The sequence below is a fragment of the Blennius ocellaris genome, assembly GCF_963422515.1.
Source record: "Blennius ocellaris genome assembly, chromosome: 21".
NCBI classification, from domain to species: Eukaryota; Metazoa; Chordata; class Actinopteri; order Blenniiformes; family Blenniidae; genus Blennius; species Blennius ocellaris.
Genome location: NC_137670.1, coordinates 4364038 through 4380660, shown reverse-complemented (window position 1 = coordinate 4380660; position 16623 = coordinate 4364038). Strand labels below are relative to the sequence as shown.

The following is a 16623-nucleotide window of genomic DNA, read 5'->3' as shown; positions in this document are numbered from 1 at the left end:
AAAGAAGCAATGTGCTCCTGCAACCACATTAAACTGTAATGACCCTAAAATATATTGGTTTAAAGCCTGTTTTATGTTTGCTTGTTTTTTTTTAAAGTAATGCAGTTGATGTGTAGGAAGAGTGTTGTTATATTGTTTGTGGGTTTTGGGAAGCTAAGTGAACTAGAATTCACAGCTATGTGTGCTACTATTGGATTATAACTTAATTTCTTCCAGTAGAAATAAGACAACTCTTCCTTATAGGGATCATAAAAGTGCACCAGGGCTACCCATGTGTATACTTTATCACATTAGTGGAAATAACACACAGCAGCAATATGTTTCATCCTTTCCCAGCAGGCTTGTGCAGTTTCACAGCCGACCTGCAGGGGCAGCAAAGGGCTGCTCCCTCACTGCAGCTTCTTCTCAGCCAGCTGGGCCAGCTCTTTGGCCTTCCGCCTCTTCAGCTTCTTCTTGAGGAAGAGCAAGTCGATGTACACGATGTGATCCAACACGGTGGAGGCGCAGAGGAGTCCGCCGTGCAGAGCTCCTGCTATCCCGCAGCTGAACACGTCCTGGCCTGAAAATGTACGCAGCACACTGGATGAGACTCCAGTCTTTCTGAGGTCGTGGTGGTCAGGAGGTTTTTTTTTGGGGGGGGGGGTTTCCCCACACTTTCATACCTGAGATGTAGAGGTTTTTGATGGGGGTGTTGCACCTGTTCCTGGCCACTGCCTCAGCTTGGAAACGCTCCAGGTTGTGCTCGGCGGAGTACATGGCTCCACGCTGAGCGCCCAGGTAGTGCATGTTGGTCAGCGGGGTCGCAACGTCCTGGAAGACCAACTGGGAAAACAGATGATGTAGTCATGAGGAGAGACTGTACTTTGTCTCCAGAGCCTTGGAACCCCACTTTGATCGTGCATGGTGTATGTCTGAAATGTACATGGCTGTTTCCCACAATAACAAGTAAATTGGACTACTGTATATGGTGCACCAGATAAAAGAAAGCATCTTTCACTGTTAACATTCAATTAAAGCTTGTCAGCCATTTTTCAAGATGGCCACCTTTTTTGCCCCAAAGGTACACCTGCTACAAGAGTTCAAGTTAAACCAAAGATAAGTTTGCTAAACTAAACAGAGAAACATTTGATTTAATAGAAGAAATTATAACAGGAAGAGTATAACCACTTGAAATTGACATTGAAGGTCAATGTCTATTGAATAAGGTGCCACGTGTTCAAACTTTCATGCTTGTATCCAAATTTTTCAATATTCTCCTGGAGGTTGGCCATATGTATGTGACCACTCACAAACATCGCTGAAAGTTTGAGAGTAAAGTTGCATGTTTAGGTTTAGGCGAAAGGAATACCAGCTCGCACCTTGTCTTTGATTTTTGGGAATATCGTGCACGCCCAGTCGAAGAGGTTCTTGGCGAATCTCATTTTGTAGTTGTAGTATTCGTCGCCTCTCTTGCGCACGCTGGTGTCCTTCCACTCCTCGAACCATTCGTATTTCGCCATCGTCAGAATTGTCATGCAACATTTCCCTGTGAAGCAGGGAACACGTTCAGTTTTCCCGGATGGTCACAGGAGGAAATTTTGATCTCATCCAACTCAATTTTTTAATGTGAGGACACATTAGCAAATAAACTTCTGTCATTGCTGTTGTTTGCGCAGGTAATGGTGGTGTGTGTACCAGGATGTCTCAGTTTGGCCTCAGGGTCTTTGGAGGAAGGGATTGTGATGAACATCATGGGGATGTTATCAGGCGCGTCCTCTTTACTCAGCGCAAAGTAGTCCTCCATTCTGGAGAAGAAAAGAAAGACAAACGAAAATGCAAGATTTACTTCTGTAAAAGTTTTATGTGAAAGCTTCAGTCCTGGTGCAGAAATCTGACTGATGGACATTCTATCCAATCAAATGAACTTGATCCTACACTGTGAATACGAAGGCAGATTTTGCGTCTGAAGAGTTCGTCCCATCTTTTTTCTTATACAACAGCGCCCCCGAGTGGCTGTGAGAAACGTCATACTTACGACTTGTCCATGTCGTTGTTCTTGAACAGCCAGAAGTTGGTAGACACGAGTCCCAGTTCTTCTTCAGTGCCATCAAATCCAGAGAAGACTAAGAACGAACCCCTGGCGGGTTTCATCATGTTCAGTCTCTCCTGCACGTCTGCGCCGAGAGAACAGGGTTTAAAATCTCCTCTGTGGTGTGCTTCACTTAAAAAACAAACAAAAAACAGCTGCTCTCTCACCGTGTTTGACCTGAATCTCTGGGGGAAGAAGCTTCTGGAAGGTGGTGAAGATGCCACAGTTGGACACGACCACCGGTGCATGAACCTCCACTTCCTCCTGACCTTTCCTGACCTTCACGCCTGCAACAGGTCACCAAACAATTGATAAATGAAACATGTGTTTTTTCACTCAGCAAGATCAGCTTTCCTTCTTCGGGTCCTCACCGTAAGCCGCTCCCTTTTCGTTCACCATGATCCGGGTGACGGGAGCTCTGACCAGGCAGTTCCCTCCGTACTTCTGGATGGTGCGGATGATGTGGAAGGCGATCTCGCTGGCACCACCTTTAGGGTAGTAGGCACCTCGTTTGTAGTGATGAACCAGGAGGGCGTTGATCAGGATGCTGGACTCTTTCGGAGGCACACCTGGACGACGAGGTCATGGACACAGTTTTATTACTTTACATGGGGAATTCTTATTTAAGCACAGATTTCCTGTACTCTCATTGAGGATTTGAGGCTCTTTTCTGCGTGGGTTAGGGTTATACTGACGGTGAGGGTTGTTGCAACACACCTCTCTTTTTTTGCGGCGGTATTTCCCACCGACTCACCGTAGAAAAGGTAGGAAAAGATGACCTGCAGGTCCTTGTTGCTGGTCAGAGTGTTGACCAGTTCTGTTGCGTTTGTGCCAGTAAGGCGGAAGACTGGAGAGACCAGGTCTGCAATGCCCGACTTCAACAGGAACAACGACACCCACTGAGGGATCAACTTCAGAGTCGCCAGGTAGTGGGTCTTCTTAGCTGAAACCTGTTGGGGGGGGGGGGGATATTTAATCTTGAAGTTTGTCTACAGATGTTAGAAGTTTGCTTCTTCTTTTTTTTTTGTTTTTACTCAGTGAAAAGCAACAGTACCTTCATGATGTGGAAGAAAGCCTCGATGGCCTCGGTGTCTTCGGGGAACTGCTTCATAAGGTGGGGCTTCATCTCGGTCTTGCCGGAGAAAATGGTGTACTCTCTCTTCTCGGCGCCCAGGCCGATCTGGATGGTGTCGAAGTGCTGCTGCAGCTCCTGAAACTCCAGCTGGCCCTCGGAGATCTGGTCGAAGGCGATGCGCAGCAGGCTGTTCTCGTGGACCTGACCGATGTAGTGAAGCCCTGCAGGTGGAAGAGGGAGTTCTGTTGGTTACTTCATGCAAAATAAAAATTAATTTACAGTAAAACATGTATTTCTAGCTGTACAGTATGGCAGCGTGAGTGGTTAACACTTTCGCTTCACAGGGATCAAAACCTAATGCGATTCTGTTTCTGGCACAATAGTTTATTTCTAGAATTGTATTTAATTAGGGTTAATTAATTTGTACATGTCAAATGTCAAAACATCCACAAAACATGGATATTTACAGCAAAAGTAACAGTAAAAATAGCAAAGTATCATCAGCATCGCTCATATTTCATGAACACGTGTATACGTAGGAATACACATATAACACATATATCTAGTTCATCATGTATGAAAATTGGAAGCTACAAGTAAAACGCTCTTGGAACTTTGATTTCCACCACAATCCGGAGATATGCTTGTTAATTTTTGACCCTGAACTGCCGGAGCAGAAGTCTCCTCACCAACATCGAACTCAAAGCCTTTCTCGATGTAGGTGTGGCAGCAGCCTCCGGCCTGGTCGTGCTGCTCCAGCACCAAAACCTTCTTCCCGGCTTTGGCCAGAGTGGCTGCAGCCGTCAGGCCTCCGATGCCACTGCCGATGACGATGACGTCCAGGTTCTGGGGCACTTTCTCATGACTGAACCCTGGAGGGACACATTGCGTCACGACGTCTTCATAAAGTCTCCATTAACAAGTGCAGCAGATCTGTTGCACAAGTGTGTTGCGTAAAACAGTCTGAAGGCTGAACAATTCTCCGGCCATAAATACTGAGCCCAATAAACTTCAGATTAGCCTGCAAACCTGGTCATAATCTAATTTAGATAAAAACCATGCATGAACAACTGTACTCCTGTAAGCTTAGCTGTAATTTCAAGTATGTCACAGTGACATTGTTTCATCTGCAGGACACCTTCACGTTGGTGGTTTAATCAGATGTGATATAGAAATACTCTGAAGGCCAAAATACTCCTATTGTTGAGTAAATGATAGTGTAAAGGACTAGCAAAAATTCACTTCGAAAATTTTTAATTGCAAATAAATCTCATTCATTAATTTATTTTTTTTAACCAAATATTGTCTCATAAATGTTTGAAGAATGTACAGAACATGAACGTTAAAAGGCTGTTAGGAGTATATGGTGAAATTGTTTATCAACCAAACATTCAGTACAAGATTTCCCCTGAACCAGCCTGAATTTAAAAAAAATAACATTAACTGTGACTCATATTTAGCTGTTAAACTTACTGAATGAATCCACAAATCTAATAGTAAATTGTACATTTTAATTGTAGATAAAATGTCTCACTAGATTAAAAATAGAACACACACACACACACACACACACACACACACACACACACACACACACACACACACACACACACACACACACACACACACACACACACACACACACACACACACACACACACACACAGGCATGCATTGTTGTATTACTAAGTATCATTTATTAAAAGAAAGACATTTTTGGCTGTACGTTAAGCCTTTAGACTATGATTAACCTTTAAGTTTGCTTTCACAATGTTACATAATTTTTTTTCTGTTGCTTATAATTGATAATACTATTTTATTAATAGATAGATCGATGCCAAGTGTAGAATAGTAAAACAAATTCCTTGTTACATTCTGGCATCTTGAGAGGTTTCATTGGTTCTTTACCACTGAATCACATCACTCAACCATTAGTATTTTAATCTGCATCGTATTACCTTGCTTGATGACTTTGTCTCTCTTCTTCTGGTCAAACTCCCGAGGTCCGGGAGGCCTCACTGACTCCAGGGAGAAGGGGCTCTTTTTTCCAAACAGGTACCAGTATGTGCCCCCGACCCACAGAACCAGCCATGCAGCGAGGATGAGGAGCCACATCCTGACAGGACCTCGGTGTTTCTCTCCTCTGTGATCTTCTCTGAGCTGCAGCTGCTTTTATAACGCTGAGAGCTGAAGGCCCGAGGAAGAGGAGCCTGCTTTATCAGAACAAGTAGTAAAGATAAAGGCCATATTTTGGCCCAGTTTTAAAGAACAGTAAAATGTTACGCCAGCTGGAATGCAGATATATTCAAACGATAACTGCTGAGGTTTTAAAGTAAGTAACGGGGCCTTAAATGCTCACTGTTTTCAACATTTAACAATGGGGTTTTTTTCAGGACCTACAGGAGCACCATAGAGCGTCAATGATCTTTATTTCTGTGATAATTTATTATAATGAATCACAATTTAAAAAGAAAGTGGAGATTGTAAAGTAAAGTAAAGTAAAGTAAAGTAAAGTAAAGTAAAGTAAAGTAAAGTAAAGTAAAGTAAATTAAAGTAAATTTAAACAGAAAAATATATATATATATATATATATATATATAAACACACAGACACATTATTTATTTATAGTGTGTATCTAACCCTGAGAGCCTTTAAAGCATAAATCAAATAAACAGTGTGAAGACGACGATCTGAAAACAGGCTGTTTTTCAAACCAACTTTGTTGCATATCTGTTATAGCCCACTCATCGGAAACATACTGATTAAGGTTATTCATAATTGCTCTTATCTGATAAGGCAATTTAGATAATACATCATGTACTTGTAATCTTAGACTTTACACATTTAGCATGCAGCTTTATCGATTTACAACACTGGGCAAAGTCACCCAAGGACCAAGTTGTTATTCCCGTGAAGAAATTAAAGCTTTTAATATTCTTCATAACAAATCTAGACAAATCACAGCTATTTAAAATGAAGAGCATCTGTGTGCACTCTGGAGAATAGGAACAGTGAAATGTGAAGCAAACAGTGACATCAGTTTCCCAACCAGAGGTCATTTCATGTAATCTCTGAATGATCTTTGCACCCAGGCAACACAATCTATACAGTTGACTTTGAGCTGTCGATGTAAACTGTGGCCACACAGACAATGTAATCCTCGTCTATCTATCTAAAATCAATGAAAAGCTCCGCCGCAGGTGAACAACAGCGTGAAACTGGATGTGTCCGTGTTGCCTGACACTCAACAGTGACGTTATTTTGTCACTGACCCCCAGTGGAAATCTATAAAAACACTTTTCCTTTCTTTATTTTTTGCAGAACATGTAAAAATGATGGAGAAAAAAAAAAACACAATAAGATAGTGCAGGTTATCATATGCTTTTATTCGTTCCCAATGCTCTATAGTTCAACTTGATGCCTGAAATTCTGCCTTCACGATCATTTTACTTTAACCTGAAGTGAAGTTTCTTTATTGAACTATGTCTTCTTGTTTTTAATGTGGTGACCTGCAGTGTAATAGGTGCTGGAGAACAATTTTGAACTTTAAGATTCAAGATAGGAATAAAAGTATTGCACACAATGAAATGCCTTTATCTTTTTTTTGATAGATTTTAATCATTTTAGTCTAATTTGAATTATCAGCCTTATTATATTTCATGTGATTTGATCTTGTATTCATCAATTTATTTTTTACAGTAGATTGTTTTTAAAACATTTGGCTTAATTTTGCAGGGTATTTCGGCTCCGTTTTGTAATTTTATTCGTATTTTTAATGTTGTGACTTTTGGACCTTTTTCCTCTCTTTTGATAATAAAGTGCCGTTATATTACTATTTGTATCAATGTATCCAAACAATATTCAACATTCAACATATATATACAATATTCAACATTGTAGTTGATCTGTATATCAATACGGTTGATGGATTACGTGATTTGAAATGTAAACTGTGAGTGTTGCAAACTATTAGTGTGAGCAAACCCTGATGGTCACAGAAACCTGTACGTACATCTTTACACCTGATCTGGATCTTTGGTAGATAAAATAGCAATAAATAGTGTGGAAAAAATTAAAGCAGAGCAGATGTATACATTTCACTAAAACTAAGAACCGTAATGTAAAATAAATCTTTTAGTTGAGTTGGTTACTGGGGGCTTCATGAGTAAAGTATTTGGGTCTGTTATACTTCCATTTGCTTTGTCTACTATATCTGACAAGCACGGAGGTCCCAATCTTGCACCAAGATGTGCAACTTATAACGCCATCTTCGAGGTAAAAACAGACACAAATCACATTGATACTTCCAAATATTGAAGAAATGTTGAGTGTTTGTCGATTGTTGCATTGAAAACGGGCCTAATTGGATGGAGAGCTCGAGCTGGAAGCCGGGATGAAGTGAGGAAGAAGCTTAAAGTCTTGGAAGCAGGAAATGTCAACCGGCCCGTGTGACCTACTGCCGGCGACAAAGAAAATCCTCTTAAGGAGTCAGATTAAGCGGCCGCCACACGACTCCGGCGACTTTGTCGCAGGTGAGGTCCTGTTGACTCGGGTTGATACGTGACCGAAATCCACGATCGACCGAAACAGGTTGACGATTCCAGAGGTGAATAATCAGAGCAGCCGGGTGAGGTTGAAGCTTTGTACAGCTATTTGCATTTAATTACAAATTGACAAAGAAGCATCTTCATATCAACAGGTACATACAGTATTCCAGTGATGAAAAGGGTCCCTCTCTCTCTCTCTCTCTCTCTCTCGCTCTCTCTCTCTCTCCCATGTTCTCTCGTTCTCTCTCTCCTGGTAGCATTACAGGTTATCTTTCTACTGTACATTTTATCCACATGAGCTCTACAGGAACAGCATCACAGCGACACAATCCAGCTGTCATATAAAAACCTGTCCGCGGACGTCTGTCCGCGTGTTATGTCACTATGCAGCCCCCCTTGTCTCCCTTGTAGGGGTTCTTTTCGTCCGGGACGCCCTTGATCAGCGGGTCGTTCGGCGCCAGTTCCTCAGAAAAAGCAATGGTCTCCGCGCAGTTTGTGCTCACCTGTTTGAAGGAGAGATGGAAACCACAAGTGGGAAAAAAATTGCATTTTAACGAACACAAAATGACAAGAAAAAGCTCAAATACAGGATATTTGGTATGAATTGGCGACTTACTGATGTCCTAGTCGTGTTGACTTCCTTCTTCAACTGGTCAAGTTCCATTTTCAGGATTTCCTTGTCTGACATGTCCCGAGCCATCCTGACTGCAAAACATCAAGATCCTTGGTTTTAGAAGAAATGCAGCAACCAATTCCTCCAATCTTCCAACGTTTCTTTTAGAAAGACAAATAAATCTAATAGACGTCGGTTGTAGATGCTCACCTGTTGAATGGCGGGGTCCTCAGCAATCGGAGAAGTGCGTTGGCTCCTAGGAGCTCATCGACCGAATTTCCCTGCTGCGGTTCTGGCGGCTCCGTCAAACTGACTGATCTGTGATCCGTCCCACTGCTCTTCATCCCCGCTGATCCCCCCCCCCACCCCTCCACCCCTCCTCCCAGGTTCCTGATGTCACCAATCCCCCGTGATGAGATTAAACAATCAGGAGCCGTAACCTCCAAACAGGAAGGAGACACAGGTGACCTGCTGAACAGAAAGTGAAACGCTGAAATAGAAACGATGGGAATGTGAGCATCAAGTCATCTGTTGGTGTCAGACATTTTAGTTCAGTTGGCCACTTGTTGCTCAGTTTCCTCTTGAGAGGTAAAATAGTGCCATGATAGCCTTTAAGTTTAAATTGTAACAGGTTTTCTTTGTTATGATGCAGAGGATACGCGAGGAAAATGTCTGTATTTTCACAAAATGTACACGCTTACACACTATTTTCATGAGACCTTCTGGTGCCTAATACAGCAAAATATTCAAACAAACTTTTTTATCTATACATGAGTCAAATCTTGATCATGCAATTCAGTTGTACCTTATATACATACGAATTTGTTGGCAGGTTATTGTACTTCAACTAGTATATCGAAATTATTCTCCAGAGAAAAGTATTTTAAACATAGATATTTTAGACTAGAAAATGTCTGTATTTTTGCAAAATCCAAACAATTAGTTCCGAAAATTTGTAGAATCTCAACAAAAAAGTTATAATTTTAATGAAACTTTCTGGTCTATAGCTGTTGCATTATGGCTGTTTTGACAAACTCACCATGACAGAATGACTAATGCTGTCTTAAGAAATTTGTTTCAAAAAAAAAAAATCAATTCTTTCTTTGAAATGTTTACAGTTTGTTCGTTGGTTCGGCCAGATCGGAGCCTCTTGCAGGCTCGTTTTGGCCCGTGGGCCTCAAGTTTGACACCCTTCATTCATATGTTTTCTGTTGCATCATTTGGTCTTATTAGTGCAGTTTTAGTACATGCACAGTGAAAAATGAATGCAAACAGTCCAGGTGGTGAAGGCAGAGTTCACCCCAGGATCAGTCTCAATCACTCAATTTACTTTTAATCTCAGTCTTTATCCAATCAGCCTCTAAGTCTTGTGGACGCAGGCTTCATGATTGAGCTTCAGTTTTCTTCCAGCTAGAGGCATTTGTGGGTCTTCAGTTTTAGATCGAGGTTGGGTCATCTGACACTTCAAGAGTAAGATTTAAAAGCAACATCTATCAAACCTATTGAAAATTCCTCAAATTCAGTGTCGCAGGCAGTCGACCTGAGGGGTGAAGTCACCATCACAGGGCAAATGCTAAGAGGGAGAGTCACACAAAGGGCAATTTAACCTCAAATCCATGTATTTAGACCTGGAGGTAAAATAAACTTGCAAACTTGCAAACTCCAGACTAAGAGGCTTCCACCTGGACTCAAAGTGAACGATGTCAGTGTAAAACACATTTTAATTGAGCGACCACATGCAGCCCAGTGAGGGGTCAAATAGTCATAATAACCTCAAACTTAAACTTCACAGTTTTTCTTGTTCGTGTTTCAGAGTATGTGAGAACAATTACTACCGAAAATCACTACAGTCTCAACATGAAGCTCATTATGATGAAACCTTCTGGTGCAAAATACAGTGAAACAGAAACAAAACAAAAATAAAACAAAAAGACTGATCATTTTACTGACTTCTTTAGGGAGTACTTTTCAAAATCATGTTTTTGGCTACAACTGATCAATGGAAATCTTAGTATTATTTGTGACTGGGGAAAACATGATGGAGCATAAAATTTATTTATTTGTTTGGAAAATTAAATGTATGAGCTTAAATCTTTTGTGTTCCTCTGATTGATTGTGATTGATTTGAGAGGGGGAAAGTAAAACAACCTGTCAGACACGGTTCTTCAGGTTTCTTGATGAGAAGCGGCCTAGTTTAGGAATGAAGGACTTTGAATTCCTGTCACAAGCTATTGCTTTGATTTCTAACTATTATTGGATATATGAGGGAGTAAGTCTAATTAATTCAGGCCTCTTATGGTTTACTTTGTTTATTTATAGGGAGAAAAATATGTGTTGTGAACAGTAATTTGACATTAATGTGTTTTAGTGAGATGATACACAGTTTACATTGTTTCTCAAAATGTTCTAAAACTTAATATTGTGTATTGTGCATTTTCAGGACAGGGTTACGTTGATGTTTCAAATTGACTTCATGCTCAGTTATACTTGAGTTGTTGAAGATTTAAGCATAGATTCACGTATTCAGTTGATATTCAGTCTGGGATGAAAACTTATTGCACATAATGTAAACACTCATTTTCATAAAGTTACATCCTCTCCTCCACAATCATTATTAGGTCCGATTGATTTTTCCTCTGAGACGTGACCGTCGACTGATCCTGGAGTAAACCTTCAGCAGGACTCACACTAAGCCATTTTCAGGATCTGGGTTAGTCTCATCTATGACAGATTAACCTCGAACACGTCACCGCGGATTAACAGCAGTGTTTAGATGCTCATTATCATTATGAAGGCCGAGAGCGTCACTGAGTCGACTCGATGAAAATGTCTTCATCCTCACGCTCATTCAAGTTACAGGATTCGAAAAAAATGTTTCTAATTAAATTAAAATGCTAAATAATAAGTTGTCACCCCCCCCCCCCCCCCCCTCTTTGTTGCACAGATAATACAGTATGGTTTTTGATCAATTAATTTTTTCTTGTTGTCTTTTGTGCTTCATTATAATTTCACACCCTTTATTGTTTGTGGTTAAGATGCAATCCTTATTTTGTCACCAAGTATTTCTTTGCGAGTTGGTTTTACATATTGTTGTCTTTCATATGATGTTCATCTCTCTGGTTGTTATCTAGTTATCCTGAGAATCCCTGTAATGTTTTGGAATTACTTAAAAGTAATTTCTTTATTGTTCGGCTATTGTCCTACTCATCTTTGTGGCTCAGGAATTGTTTGAAAGCCTTTTGTGTCTGTGTTTTGTTTGTGTCTCGCGCATTTGTGTTTTGTCCTTTTTATGTTGTCTTTTCTGCATTGATATCTTGCCATGTTTTCTCCGTGTACTCCAGTGCACTCAATGAAACTGCCATTGGAATTCCTGGCCGGCTTTCAGCAAAAAGAAAAAGGTTTAAAATAGACTTTAAAGACTTTAAAGAAAGGGTAAACAAAATAAAGTCAGAAAAATATATACATCAAAAATATTGAAAACACTCAAATATAAACAATCTGTAGTTCTGTTTTGTCCTTATTTTGGTCATTTTGCTTTATACCTTTAACTAAATTTAGTTAACTGCTACAACTGTTTTTCTTTGTGTAGTTATTTGCGGTCATGTCTCTTTTCCTGCCCTGATTTCAAAAATCCACGTGATGCTATGTTTTGTCCTAAAGATGTATAATTGCCATTCTTCTTCTTCTGTTTTTTGTTTTGCTTTTGTTTTGTTTTGTGTTCAAATCGAGCTGTTTTTCCGCGGTGGGTTTGTTTGCGATAGTGTTTTGGTTGCAATCCTTAAATTTGTCCTGCAGGGGGCAGTGTGGACTCAGTTTGATAGTCTTTCCTATTCATTTGAGTGAACTAATCAGCGTTCAGTTTGATTCGTGTCAGCCAATAGAAACGTGACCCTAATATTTTCAGAATAAAACTTCCGGCATGATTAAATGAATTAACTACACCAAGAAGGACGCTCTGTGCTCTTATTTTGAAACCGGAAATCTTTAATGTGTCTTGTCTTGTCGGCGGCGGACCGACGAGCTGGAAAAATGGCAGCACCCAGTAGGAAGCAGATGTTGAGGTTTCTCAGCCAGCTCGGGGCGTTTGTTTTGACCAGATTCGGTTTTTGGAACTGCTTCAGTATGTTGATGCTGTTTGCTGAGCGCGCGGACTCAAAAAGGTGAGGGGAAAAAAAAGACTCGCACTGTGGAGCAGGAAGCTAACGTTAGCCCAGGAGCTAATGGTAGTGAGACAGCTATGAAGAGGCAAACCCACTAAAACTACAATCTGTTAACTAAAAGATTATAGCCGACAAGCCTCGCTGCATCCGGACAGCATCTTTAAATTCCCTGTGTGGCTTTTACGTGAAACGTGGACATCTGGTGGTCGCTTTTACCAGTCAATGAAACCTGTGAGGGTCTGGAACATGTGGAGATGTTCAAAATAAAATGACACAAGGCTAGTCTGTAATCTGGTGGGACAACAGTCTGTAATTTCTGCTCTTGAGCCCTGGCTTTAATCTCCCGTGTGTATTCTGGTGGAGTATTGTTTCAGTCTGGTTGAGCTGGTCCCACACCCACTGAACGGACCTGTAATTACCTAAAAGTAACTGTAACTTTACCTCACGACGATGATGATTCCTCTCTTTTTTATGAAGTGCACTCGCCTTTTCATTGAGTTTTCAAAAAATTAAACAATATCTCCAGCATCATCAGATTCAAGGATTAAAGTGAAGAGAAGACACGTTCATGTTCAGGCAGCAGTTTTCAAAATAACTGCTTGAAAGTTGTTTAATGTTGGAGGATCAACTGAAGCTCTTCTGTGATGTTTGATGTCTCTTGTTTGTGTATACAAACTGTTGCACACAGTTATTTAATATCAACTGGCCGCTGTAATCTAGTTTGCAATACATTTTGAGTGGATCAAGTTATTCTAACTTCTTATCTTGTGAGGTTTTAAGTTGTCTGTTTACCTCTGCCTTCACGACTGAAAGACTGAGCAAAAGAAAAACTGATTATAATTTAATAGAGGCCATTATTTCATGAGCTCATACAGAAAATTATATTATTATTGCAACCTATTATTGCTCACCAGTTTTGTTGGTGATATATTTCCAAGCTCGGTTAATATAGGTTTGACTCTCATTGCAGTTCTTTTAGAACAACATCAAATTAGAGTTAAAATGAACTGTGGGTCTTGGAAGTATTGCATCTTTTTGTAAATCCTGCCACAGTTCCTATTCAATTTACAGTTTATTTTCAATCTGTAAGATTATGTGTTGACACCAAGCAGTCCAAAGTGTCTTATTTCAATGTGATGGTTTGAAAAAGAAAAAGTGTATCGTGTCTCTAAAACTACGGGTTAGTTCGTTGGGCTTGGTTTCGATTGTTTAATTTCTTCGTGATCTGCAGGAAACCAGACATCCATGTGCCGTACCTGTACGTGGACATGGGCGCGGCGGTGCTCTGCTCCAGCTTCATGTCGTTCGGGGTCAAAAGGAGATGGTTCGCGATGGCCGCCGCCGTCGAGCTCGCCGTCAGCACGTACGCCTCGTACGTCGGAGAGCAGGTTCACTATGGAGACTGGCTCAAGGTGAGTTAACAAGCCGCTTTTTAGATTTCCCACTATACTTGTCTCAGACCTGGTCAATGCATTCAGTTCAAGGATTCACGTTTGTTTTATTTCCACACCCATGAAAGGACATTTAGTCCCCTATTGTGTTTGAATGAGGATTCATGTCTTTGTACATTGTCTTCAGGTGACCTTGAAGTTGATTTACTTTGGGGGGAAAACAGGTCAACAGATTTCTATCTTGTGGCTATTTTTGTTATGCGTGTTTTGCACAAATAAGATTAAATCACATTTTGAATTCCTGGTACCAATAAGCAAGTTTTTTAGATGCCTGCCTCGTACTTTAAGGGTTCATGGCCCAGATCAGCATCAATCTGTGTCACACACACGGAGGTGAAAAGTGGATCTGGGACCCGTCAGTGAGCGGAGGTGACGCCGTGGTGGAAACGCGTCTTGAGTCTCATCTCGTCTCGTCTCCCCCCGCAGGTTCGGATGTATTCCAGAGCTCTGGCCATCATCGGAGGCTTTCTGATTCTGGCCAGCGGCGCCGGGGAAGTGTACCGCCAAAAACCTCGCAGCAGGTCTCTGCAGTCCACCGGACAAGTGTTTCTGGGAGTCTATCTCATCTGCATGGTAAGAGCCGCACGTTTTTACAGACCGCTCTCATGAAGAGTGTCTCCCATTTCAATCCCAGTGATTTAGTTTTTGTGGTATTGCTTTTATGGTTCTAGACCCGACTGTAAATGGAATATCACGTGGTTTTCTTTGGCCGTTAGTGGGGCATTTAAACGTTTAAAAACATCCCTGTGAACTATAAAGGATTATTTCTTCTGGTATTTGATATTTGGGAAGTAACTAGGTTTTGTAACTGCAAAACCCTGATGAAATCCCAAACTAAATATGACCCAGATTATGAGATAATCCCTACTGACAAGGCTCATATTTGGGTGAAAGTATTTTTAGAAAGTTTAAATGTAAAGGTTATTATGGCTCTATTTTACCAGGGCCGGATGAACTAAAATGTCTTTGACATCCCTTAATTTGTATTTTATGAATATTCTCAACACAAAATCAAAAGTTGTTTTCATTTCAAGGGTCACGTTAAGGCAGAAAAACTCCTTGACGTCTGGAGCGGCACGTTTCCTTTTGATGTGAAGTGAACTCATTTGGATGATTAGTGGGCGGCGGCCTGATGAGACGTGTCGTTTCCGCAGCAGACTGTCAGTCAGCGTTTGTGTCCCCCCCCCCCACCACCAGGTGTACTCCCTGCAGCACAGTAAAGAGGACCGGCTGGCCTACCTGAACCACATCCTGGGCGGAGAGATCACCCTCATGCTGCTGGAGGTGCTCTTCGGCGTCCTGGCGCTGGCGTTCCTCTCCGGCTGCTACATCCGGCCGGCGGCTCAGATCCTCGCCACCGTGCTCCCGCTGGTCGTCCTCTTCATCGACGGCAACGTGGGCTACTGGCACCACACGCGCAAGGTGGAGTTCTGGAACCAGATGAAGCTGATCGGACACAACGTGGGCATCTTCGGCGCCGTGCTGATCCTCGCCACCGACGGCTGAACCGCAGCACCGAGACGGTTGACTCTACCGCCGGCTGACTTTGCACTTCTCCTCTCACTCGGCGACACTCGGGATGGAAATGGAGCTGCATTTCCTACCACAAAGCAAACTTCCTTTTTTTTTTTTTTTGCTCTGCTTTTTTTGATAATTTATTTGGACTCATGTTTACATTTTCGTGTTTTTATTCCACTCTGATGTGACACTATAATATTTAAAGGAACCTTTTGCTCAAGAAGTCTTAAAGTTTTAGAACGATTTTTACCGGGATTCGAAAATAAAGGGGCGGCTTCTGTTTTTTGCTTATAAAATGGGAGCTTTTTGCTTACGGCTATTCTACGACCATTTTCATTAAATCCACGAAGCTCTGATTTTTGTATCCATCGTGTAAATATCCATATTTTATAGCGATTGTTGATTAAGTCATTTCAAGTTGCTGCTTTTCATCAAAAAACTGTTTAAACATTGAAATGTCAAAGCTTCATGTTCAGTACAATGACTGACTAAACAAATAAAGATTTTTTTTTTATATAGTGACTCTGTTCCTAACTCGGCAGAATTATGAAAATAAGGAAAGTCTCAAGATAAACACACCTTAAATGGTTCTTTCTGGGTTTATTGTATCATGTACTATATATTACCCTCATATCTTGGTCAAACGCTACAAATGGAGTCAAGGAGGGCAAATATAAACCATCTTAAATTAGGCTGCACAGCCTCGTAGTGGACAGCAGTCTTATTTCACTTCACTTATGGAGTTTGCACGTTCCTCTGATGTGTCCCTTTCTTTCCTCTGACCAAAAGCATATGTATCAGGAGAACTGCTCTCTAAGATAAAAATGAAAAATAAATGATTATTTGTTATATATTCTGAAGGTTTCATTGAGCCGCTACTGAGGAGCTGATGAGCCGCAGGTCGCAGACCTCTGATCTCGACTATTGATGGATGGAAAACCTTCACCCCCGCCCAAAGAAAACATATTTGAGTCTTCAGTCATTGAAAGGGTTTTATCCTCTGGTGTTATTTCGTGGTTTTGTTCCTCTGCAGAAACGCAGCGAAACAAACTTTCACATCTACGCCTACTGCCAATTCAGAAAAAGCAGGAGGAACATGAAACACACAGAAAGCCTGAGACCGGTGAGACGAACCAGGAATTCCCCATGCAGCCATTGCTGCCACACTGCAATAAATAAAAGCTTTGCTCA

The 16623-nt window shown here is 41.2% G+C and overlaps 3 protein-coding genes across 3 annotated transcripts; 1 reads left to right on the top strand and 2 right to left on the bottom strand.

Moving 5' to 3' along the window:
• Positions 1 to 389: 389 nt before the first annotated feature.
• On the bottom strand, positions 390 to 5258 carry LOC308145342 (inactive all-trans-retinol 13,14-reductase; the record flags this gene model as incomplete). The annotated part of the gene is made up of 11 exons (XM_080516735.1): positions 390 to 559; positions 663 to 822; positions 1359 to 1525; positions 1675 to 1784; positions 2015 to 2153; positions 2236 to 2355; positions 2440 to 2637; positions 2823 to 3018; positions 3123 to 3364; positions 3833 to 4015; positions 5102 to 5258. 11 exons carry the CDS (start codon positions 5256 to 5258, stop codon positions 390 to 392), a joined length of 1842 nt encoding a protein of 613 aa, XP_080372861.1.
• A 2806-nt stretch (positions 5259 to 8064) lies between these two features.
• On the bottom strand, positions 8065 to 8390 carry gngt2b (guanine nucleotide binding protein (G protein), gamma transducing activity polypeptide 2b; the record flags this gene model as incomplete). The annotated part of the gene is made up of 2 exons (XM_080517540.1): positions 8065 to 8193; positions 8307 to 8390. The coding sequence occupies 2 exons, from the start codon at positions 8388 to 8390 to the stop codon at positions 8065 to 8067; spliced, it is 213 nt and encodes a 70-aa protein (XP_080373666.1).
• A 3942-nt stretch (positions 8391 to 12332) lies between these two features.
• Positions 12333 to 15754, top strand: tmem101 (transmembrane protein 101; the record flags this gene model as incomplete). Its single annotated transcript, XM_080516712.1, has 4 exons — positions 12333 to 12463; positions 13695 to 13875; positions 14341 to 14487; positions 15112 to 15754. The coding sequence occupies 4 exons, from the start codon at positions 12333 to 12335 to the stop codon at positions 15418 to 15420; spliced, it is 768 nt and encodes a 255-aa protein (XP_080372838.1). The 3' UTR covers positions 15421 to 15754.
• Positions 15755 to 16623: the final 869 nt, after the last annotated feature.